This window comes from Erpetoichthys calabaricus, chromosome 2, assembly GCF_900747795.2.
Source record: "Erpetoichthys calabaricus chromosome 2, fErpCal1.3, whole genome shotgun sequence".
NCBI classification, from domain to species: Eukaryota; Metazoa; Chordata; class Cladistia; order Polypteriformes; family Polypteridae; genus Erpetoichthys; species Erpetoichthys calabaricus.
The window spans coordinates 44,655,680-44,665,862 of NC_041395.2; the positions used below are offsets into that span (position 1 = coordinate 44,655,680).

Consider the following 10,183-nt stretch of genomic DNA (forward strand, 5'->3'; position numbering starts at 1 on the left):
TAAGCGGGTCACACAATCAGAAATCAACACATTTTCTTAAGAAGGACATTAAATGTTAGGCTTACACGTGAAACACGACATAAATGATGCATGACATCAATATTTTAATCATTTTTCAAACGTTTATAAAAAGCGCCGATCAAGATAAGCACTGGACAAAGAGATCCTATGACACCTTTTAACAAATAAGAACAAAATCAAACCCCCCAACCCTGTTTGTTGAATTAATAATCAAAAATGCACTTTATGATTTGCATGAACGGCTTTGTATCTTTTCATTAATAACAAAGGCTTACATTGGTGAGCTTTCTGACGTTGTCTTCAGGAGGTGAAGTCTTTAAATTCAGGACACAGCTGAGTGAAGCTGCGAAGGCGGATTACTGTCCGTGAGACGAGCTTGAAGATGTGACCCCCGCGTGCTGAGGGGCGTCTGTGTGAGGGGCCGCACACACACTGACCACTAACATGCGAGACGCCTCTTGGATTTCGAATGCCCTGCCGCTTGATTGGCATCACCAGTCCGTGCCCCCTTTTTTCATTCTGCACCTCCTAATTGTCTTCTGTTTGCATGTCCGGCGTGAAAGAGCATCGTAAAACCATCAGATTAACTGATCCGACATGCGAGGATTACAAGCCTTCACAAATAACGCGGAGTTATTCGAGATTTGTGATTGTCTGCCAGTGACATTCAGGCGCTGATCCAGACGCACAAATTACGTCCCAATCAGGATGAAGGAAGACTCCATTGCGATGTTACTCCGCAACATTCATTCGACAAGACCAACTTCTTATGGCCCAGTTTTGATGTCAAGGCAGACTTGCATTGCGTCATCTAACGGCTATTTACATGAAACACATCACTCAGCTGGTCAGTTTGCTGGACTTCTCTGTTTGTTCTGTTCATCAGTTTAGTTCGCCATCACCAAGCCTTTAAGGACAGTCGTCTGAGGCAGCTGGGGTGCCGTGCTTCACTTCAGGTGGGAGTTCTCTGAAGACGTTGCGTAAAGTTTCGAGCTCCTGGCTCAGGCGCTCCACCCGCTCTCGGAGCTGCTGGTTCTCCGCCATGAACTCCAAGGCTCTCTGCTGAGTCTCGAGGTTGCGCCGCTTGGCCTTATCCCGACTCTTCCTCACTGCGATGTTGTTGCGCTCTCGTCGTAGCCGGTATTCCAGGCTGTCCTTCTTCAGCACCTTCTTGCTCTTCAATGCAGAGCCATGTACAAGAGGCAGAGACGGGTGGGAGTAAGGATACAGGGAGGAAGAGGAAGGAGCTGAGGACGTGTCCCTCACAGATGAGGCCTAAAAACAAAAAAAAACCAAATGTATTAATGTCAGATTGGGCTGTGAAAGAAAGCGACACCAAAACTAAAGGTGCCAAAGCATTCAAAGTGATGCCGTAGGGGAACTTTCTTCATTTCCAAAAGAACCATCCATTTAAATGTTGCAGAAAGAGGTTTATTTATTTAGTAAGCTCCATTAAAAAGGATCACTAATTGATAATAGATTTGTAAAATCCCAAAGAGTTTCTGATTTTAAAAGGACTCCAGCTGCTTACCGTGTCAGACGTTAAATTCAGATTTTCTTGCTCTCTGTGCATCTATTGCCTACTAAACATTCAAGATTTCTGTTTTGTCCACATATTAGGAACCTTTTCAAAATCCAGAGATTCAATTTCAAATGTAAAGAAGTGCTGCCAGAATTTCGTGTGTTTTTTTTTTTGTAAAGCAGTGGTGCAAAGAGGAACCACACCACCCAGTAACGAGCCATTTAAAGTGCAAGGAATTTCAAGAGTGCACTTCTGCCATTCTGGGTTCATAACGGTGTGTTTGTCTGTGAGGAGCTCACATGTCCTCCCCCCATTGATTTTTACTCACATCCTCAATGGTAAACTTTAAATGGTCCCCAGTGAGGGGGGGTGCACGAGTCGGCCGCTATCCTGTCCAAAGTACCCGCTGCTGCTTGGCCGCGATGTCACTTCATCAGGTGTGAGGATGTTGTTAGCACACCCTGTGCTCTTGTACGTCAGTGCCAGTGAAGAGCCGCGCTCTTAAGAATACCGGCACTTTAATGGGACTTGATTGTGCTTTACTGGGTCGTGGTGTTCCTTGATGGACCATCGTTTGACTAAACACCATTCCATTCTGAGAAGGGTTCTTTGCATACGAAGCTGGCTCTTTGTGCTTTGCAAAACTTCCTAATATGTAGAAAAAAATGGAAATCTTTAATGTATGGGAGGCTACCTAGCAGGACACTAACAGATTAAGAAAACCAGGACTTAGTCTGTGTGACTGTACGTATGCAGCAAGAGTCCTTCTAAAATCAAGAGCCATTGAAATGTCACAAATCTGCGACCATCTCTTCATGTCTATTTACTGTATGGATCCTGTTACAAATCTAAACAAATCAAGGCTCGATCTGGAATGTTCATGTGGACGGCTCTTTCGGGAACCAAAAATGGTTCATCCATGGCAGTGCAGGGGCGGACTGGCCATTGGGGCATTTGGGCAATGCCCGGTGGGCTGCGGACTCTGGTCTGGTCATGGGCCGGCTGTTTCCTGACATACATTTTATGTTCTGGTTACTGTTTGACATTAAAAATAATTTTTGCTGCGATTTATGTAGTCCTATATAATATATGCCGTATTATGTCATCAAGTTGTTTTAGTTGTGAGTACACAACGTTGCAGCGAAACATTTGGTCACAACGGCCTTTTGCCGATTTCTGTTTCGATACCGCTATATTTCGGTTAGCATATACATTATTGGGCGGCGCGGTGGGTAGCACTGCTGCCTCGCAGTTGGGAGATCTGGGGACCTGGGTTCAATTCCCGGGTCCACCCTGTGTGGAGTTTGCATGTTCTCCCCGTGTCTGCGTGGGTTTCCTCCGGGCGCTCCGGTTTCCTCCCACAGTCCAAAGACATGCAGGTGAGGTGGTTTGGCGATTCTAAATTGGCCCTAGTGTGTGCTTGGTGTGTGGGTGTGTTTGTGTGTGTCCTGCGGTGGGTTGGCACCCTGCCCGGGATTGTTTCCTGCCTTGTGCCCTGTGTTGGCTGGGATTGGCTCCAGCAGACCCCCGTGACCCTGTGTTCGGATTCAGCGGGTTGGAAAATGGATGGATGGATATACATTATTGCAATTTATTTTATCTCATATCTAGTATTTCAATTCTTCAGTACTAATAATTAGTTTAGATTATGTATTATGCATTTTATTGTTCTCTGGTCTAATTTGTGATAATTAGTGGTTTTCATCTGCGATTATTAGTATGATGAAATAAAGTTATAAAGCACAGGGTAGGAATGTTTCATATTAGGACGGAACATTTATAGTTTATTGTTAAGTTAATGGAACATTTCAATCATGTGAGGTTTTCATTATAACCTCGGTTATCATTTATTGCATTGTAAATGAGCAGCTACTAGCCTACTAGGGCACTGGCACTTGGACATGATGACATTGACATTTGACATGTACTCTAATAACGTGTAAGCCGTGTTACTACATTTTTATTTTTCATTAAATTTTATTTCTAAGCATGTCGTCAAATTTTAAGTTGTGTCTAAACAACAGTGAACAGGTTAACTTTAGACAGAGTTCATATCATAGGCTCATAGCAAGTAGCGGGCCGCGTACTCATCACAATTACAATGCATTATGGGCCGAGCGGGTCCACGTCGTCACCTCACTCGTGAAGGATACCCGGGCCGGTTTTGAGAGTCAGTCCACTCCTGTCCATGACTGCACTCTGAAGAACTGCTTTGGCACCTTCATTTTTATGAGTTAGTTGAGAAACGTGAAGCCCTTCTTCACAAGAATGAAATTTGGAGAAAAGCTGAGAACTTGTGCCAGCTATTAAAAGAGTCAGGATGAGATACAGGAAGAATTTAACAAAGAAAAAGTAAAACAAACTCAAGTTCAAATAATCTCACACTCAGCAAAGTCTCTTCAGAATTTATAACATAAGTACGCTGTAAAAACATAATGCCAGTACTTCACAGGAATTAACTAACTTTTCACAATACTGCACTGAACGTTGTATCTTGTAACCACAGCAGGCTAAGCCATCTTCTATCATAAGACAGCAAATTAACATAAAATTGTGCTTGGACTGGTCCGCGTTGCATTGTGGGATTTCTTCAGTTTGTACTTTGTACATGTGTGGTAATACAGAAGTTTAAAGTGACATCCAGGCTACAAGGACAGTGGTGGAAATTTGCTTCATATCATTTAAATAGTAGAAAGTTTCCATTCACATATGAACCGCAGACACAAGGAAGAAGATGCCAAATAGTGCGGTGGACAGGAGAAGGACTTCAGTTACCTTCGAAACTATACTTGAAGTCAATTTTAGGGAAAATAAGTCACTGTAAAAAACGAAAATGCTCTAAAAATACATGACATTAACTGTGAATTGTCACACTCAAAAACTGTTATCTGTAATACAATAAATGGTTAAAACAATGATTTTTAGTTCATTAAATGCATGTAATTTACATTTAAGCAACATTTTAGCTGTCAATATCAATTACCGGTAATTGTTTGCGGGAATATTTTTATGAATAATTGCTGCATTGGTGTAAATTCATAAAGGCACGGAAACTGCATTTGCATAAAGCCCGTACACATAATTTGCATAAGGAACGCCCCCTTTGGCGCGGCGCTGTAACGCGGTGCTGATGCCTCCCACACCTTTGCATTGTGAGAAACAACAACTTCAAGATGGACACAAACTCATTCTGCTGTGTGTGCTGAAGGGTTTTTTGGGGGTTATGGAAGCTGATTTATTGTGCTGTTCTCGATAAACTTGTAGCACACCCCACATCCCAAAAGCAACCTTTCCTTCTCCATCAGACAGCATGAACGATTTGTACAACCTTGAAGTTGTATCAATGGCTAAAATGCTGGTCTGTGTGTAAGATGGTAAAATGACTGCTAGATAAATGTAACTGTTGTTACGGGCAAAATTTTATCACAATGTCTTTTAACTAAACATATTTTAGTAAATTTGCCGTGAATTACTGGCTACTGAATTGTTAACATAAAGAAGTTCATACATTTACTGTAATTCAACAAAAAAAAACAGTTTTGTGGGCCAGGTAATTGTGGAGTGAGTCTCTGTTTAGTACTCTATTTGTATTGTAATATACAGTAATAGGATACAGTAAAGCACTGTGAAAGTACGACATTGATCATTTCCCGTGTAATTGATGCAGACGGCTACTTCATACTCACCTTGACTAGTCGGATCTGTGCGCTTGCAGGCGTCGGCATCGTGTTGACCCCAGCCTGGCCCAGCGCTGCCCCCAGGCTTACAGCTGTCTGAGAGCAATGGCCCACCTGAAACTGCAGGTTCTGGAGGTCCTGTTGCTGTAGGTACCTGCCAATTGGCACTCTTGAGGCGATGTGGGCCGTGGAGTGAGGGGATCTGCCGCCATCGTCTCTTCTCTGAGGCTCCTCTTTAACGATCACCCCTGCCCTTGTCAGAAGGGTGGGAGGGTGTCCTTCATAACTGCTCGTCGCGCTCTCGTACAGGGACATCTTGGCCTGCTGGCTGGCCGAGACGCTCGAGTATCCGTACCCCAGGAGTGGACTTTGGCTGGTGTAGGGGAAACCGTTTTTAAGACAGGGGTAGGTCAGTAAGTCCTCCCCTGCGCTAGCCGAGTGCTGGCCATTTTGGGGTGCTGATGTGGTTTCTAAATAGGCGCTCAAATCCACCGAACTCTCGGTTTCGCACAATGAGTTGACATCGGGGGGTATCACCCCGGCGGGACCCCGAATTATGGCGGAATAGTTACTGGATGCCCTGCGATCGCAGTCGTAGTAGCTGCCGCTGCTCTGAGACATCCTCGTTGTGATTCAGCGGTCCTGCTGCCGTTTGGTAGTCGGAGTGCTGAGGTTGTTAAAATATGGCAGTCCAACTAATAATACAATCTTAGTTAGATGGCAAGCTCAGTGTCACTCGACTCATGTCAATGTTTATTATCAGGAATAAAATGTTTTTCATGTTAATTTAGAAAAACAGAAAGGCACTATAAATTACAATCGGTATGCGGCGGCCTATTGTATTTCAGTTATCAGATTATTTATTTTTGATAATAAGCAATCTATATAATTTTAAGAAAGTCTTATTTCCAAAGACTGACAACACGGGGCGATTTTATAGTGAGATGCTGATGATTTTCGGCAAAATGAAGAAGGCTGACGATAACTGAAGTTGCCCGTTTAAGGTGCCGTTCACTCGCGGAGCTGATCCAGTGGGGACTGTGGGATTTTGCGAAGAAGTCCCGGGACGCCCCCTGACTCGGCGAACTGAGCACCTACTATGAGGAGGTTTATAATTCGGTCACTGCTTTGGAGCTCTGTAACACAAATACGGAATGCGATGATTTTAAACGTGAAGGGCTTAGAGAATATTTGAGTAATGCGCGCTTGGATCTGATTAAAATGTTAGGCAGTGCCCCTGTCTATGAACGAGAGGAGTCAGAAGTGCCGTCAGATGATCCCTGGCCTCAGTGCCTGCCGCCGTCCAGCCCTCCTAACAATCCGCCGGTGGTCTTGTATGGCGCCCCTGTGAAGAAAAAGAGCAAAAACAAAAGAGCGGTTTGTACCTGCGGCGTTAGGGCGTGGGGTACGGAGAGAAGTTGTTACGACCCCCTTTGTATATTATATTATATTATATTATATTATATTATATTATATTATATTATATTATATTATATTATATTATACATACTCTGCCCAAGGCTGTCAGTTTAGGCTCCGGCCCCTGAATTGGACGAAGCGGACTGCTAAACGCTCGCACTCATGAGGCAGATCGAAACAAATGCATTTCATGAATTACCTGTACAAAATGAGAATACAACTCTTCTAAGCTATATTTAGGAATTCATTCAAATTCTGATATAAATTAAATGACTTTATGATATCATATTCTGAAGCTAGAAAATACGTTTTTGTTCCATAACATCAAGTATATCATAAATGCATTGAGTTGCCTTTTTGTTACTAAATGTTTATTCTGTAGATTTTCGTAAGTGCTGAATTCCTTGAGCAAAACTCAATAAAACCAGGAAATTGCAAAATGATCACAGTTTTCCTCATACGGTCCTTCCATATAATGAACATCACATATGACATACGCCACAATATACATCACATAATGCCAAAGTTCTACCTGTAAAGCCCTCACCCTCAATCCTTAAACCCTAACAAGCGCGTTTAAACCTCTGCCATCGATACCCTCACTGTCGCCCTAAACTGCCTTTGGTCTCGAAGCCCACTGCAGGCTCGTCTGGTTATGAAATCGTCATAATTGGCAGCTCCGGGCCGCGCCGACGCCCCGACCAAGCGCGCTCGACTCGAGGATACCCACCGCTCTCCAGTGGCGCCGGCCGTCCGCCCGCTGTAACCGCGCCAGCGCTTGTCGCAAGAGATGCGATTGATCAAGGCGCACCTTACTCAAGTTGTAACGCAATTTCTTAAGAAGCAAACTTCTTCTTGCTCTCTGCTCAGTTCTCCTCCTCCTCTCAGTATTTGTGGTTCCTCTGCTTGAACGAGGCAAGTGACGTGCGAAACAGCCATCGCAAACCGTGCTTCCTTAACGGTAATTTGAACAAGATAAGATGATGGAGGATGACAAACACCCAGATATTAGAAGCCCTCAATATGGATTTTATTATCCTTACAAGGCGCTGGGTCACTCCTGTACAGATGCTTATAACAAATGTTTATTTTGATTGAGCTCTTTGTGAGCAAGCTAGCCTTGACTTACTTTCCAGGAGAAGCGTAATAAATTGGTAAGAAATTCGCATTTAACGACTGCAGACAACCGTATAGAAGTGTAAACGTCGTTATCACCATAAGAGCTTTGCTAGCTGGCAAAAGAATACGAAACTGAAAACAAAGTTAAAGAATTCGTGACAGAGAAAAGAAACAGACAAACAAACGGCATTTATATTATTACTAAGTAACATCCGAGACACATTCTAGACAACTGTCCGCTGCTGGAGCGACGGGCTACAAATATGCGACATGCAGGAGAGGACACCTGATGTGACGGCAAAGAAACAAGTTAGAGAGCGGAGGCGCAGGCGGCACGAGGACACGAGAAGCGCCATTTCAATAGGCCTTTAGATAGATAGATAGATAGATAGATAGATAGATAGATAGATAGATAGATAGATAGATAGATAGATACTTTATTAATCCCAGGGGGAAATTCACATACTCCAGCAGCAAAAATATTAAATTAAAGAATTTAGAATTTAGAAATGATAGTTAAGAGTTGTGTTTAATACTCTCAGTGCATTCGTACACAGATTACCTGTAGCACTCTCTTTCGTTCAATTCTGTGGTTAATCATTGACAAAAATGTAATATTGTATTTTTGTAATTAAATTATATAAAAACATGCAAAATATGTAGCAGGGTAGAAACATTTCGAAAGTTTTAAACCGATAAAAAAAATATCTAAAATATACTGTTTCAATTTTTACATTTAAAAACATATACATATTATTAGACATACATATAATAAGTAAATACTATATATAAGTATATATAATAAGTAAATGATTTCCTTTTCTCTTTCTCTATTGCACAAATTCTTAAAGCATAAGTTTCTAAAAATAAAATATTCTATATTATACATTAGTTATATATAATATTATATATATATATATGCTACCACTTTACGGATTTGTACTTTTAAGTATTTAACAAAGTCAACAAAACTAGCTGATTTCTTAGTATTCTCATTGAAAGGAAAATTATTCAGTTATGTATGTATGTATATATATATATATATATATATATATATATATATATATATATATATATATATATATATATATATATACAGTATATATGAATAAAATAACCTATTATAATAATGTGCAAAACCAGACAGAGAGACATTATATATATAACCTGTGTTTTGGTGTTTGGCTCACGCAGGTTTTCATTTTACAGTTTACTGCGTTTTGTATTTCGTTCTTGTATATAAAGCCACTCAACGCGAAGCAGTAAATCCAGACAGACGTGTTAACAGACGCAGTGTAATTGTAATAAACTCTTACAGACAAAAGGTACGAGTTTATTTATTCTTCCCGCGGCTTAAATGATTTAAAAGTACATTATAACAACTTTCACTTATTCTTTTTGAGGTGTCTTCTTGTAAATAGTCGCCGTTACCTTCTCTGCCGCTCTCAGTCGTGTTTAACGATTGTTTAAACGTTTAAAACATTAGTTGGGTTGGATAATGGATGGATTTTAGATGAAACATTAATAATTTCGTTAACAAAAGGAGGTATAAGAATCGAAGAGTTCATGCTTTTAAGTTTAAACATTGTAATGTTCAAACACGAAAATAATTATTACAGAAAAGCAGCTTAAATAAATTGTGATCACTAAGGAAGCCATAGAAAAATGCTGCAACTGTAAGAACATTTTATATTTTCGGCGGAAACTTTAAGGATAACCAAGAATGACTTCTGTAGGTACTTGCAGGCTATATACTGTATTAATATTTAGCTATTGATGAAAAGAAATGACAAAGTCGTCAGTTACGAGTAGCAGTGTGAGTTTGCCTCGCATTGTGCATCTTGTCCAGAAGTGGCCCCTTAGACGGGCTCGCTCTGTTCGCCACCATCAGCCACATAAAGTCGACTCGAGATATTTGGGGACTGATTGGTTGCTTTATTATGATTTGAAGTGCCCATCGGATTAAATCAAAACTTTTTTGTCAAAGTATATTTATAGTTTCCTAAATAAACACTCACTGTATTAAGCACCCAATTTCATATGCAAAAAAATAAATAAATAAATAAAAAACATCACAGAATGAACAGGTTCTTTGTGAAGCAGTGATGGGACTACGAGCGACTGCCATTTTAGAACCAGCATTTTTAGGAGTGTACTTGAACGGCTCTATGATAGATAGATAGATAGATAGATAGATAGATAGATAGATAGATAGATAGATAGATAGATAGATAGATAGATAGATAGATAGATAGATAGATTCCTTCATAAAGACGATCTGTACGTGGGGCATGACGGCTGCTCCCGTTATTCCTCTAAATTAAGGGTAGGCAGATGCGGTGTGACAGACAACTGTAGATGTCGCCGTTAGGGGGTAAAGCCCCCCACCCCCCGTCTGATGGACACTGGCGACAGTTACGAAGCT

At 41.2% G+C, this 10,183-nt stretch overlaps 1 protein-coding gene across 1 annotated transcript; it reads right to left on the bottom strand.

Moving 5' to 3' along the window:
• Positions 1-763: 763 nt before the first annotated feature.
• On the bottom strand, positions 764-7,508 carry LOC114645825 (CCAAT/enhancer-binding protein epsilon-like). The gene is made up of 3 exons (XM_028793688.2): positions 7,370-7,508; positions 5,230-6,565; positions 764-1,296 (listed from the first exon to the last, which is right to left on the bottom strand). The coding sequence occupies exons 2-3, from the start codon at positions 5,839-5,841 to the stop codon at positions 931-933; spliced, it is 978 nt and encodes a 325-aa protein (XP_028649521.1). The 5' UTR covers positions 5,842-6,565; positions 7,370-7,508; the 3' UTR covers positions 764-930.
• Between the last annotated feature and the right edge of the window lie 2,675 nt (positions 7,509-10,183).

Coding starts and splice junctions, on each gene's coding strand:
- LOC114645825 (XM_028793688.2), bottom strand. CDS start 5,841: ATGTCTCAGAGCAGCGGCAGCTACTACGACTGCGATCGCAGGGCATCC. Junction 1,297..5,229: donor CACAGATCCGACTAGTCAAG/GTGAGTATGAAG, acceptor TTTTGTTTTTAG/GCCTCATCTGTGAGGGACAC.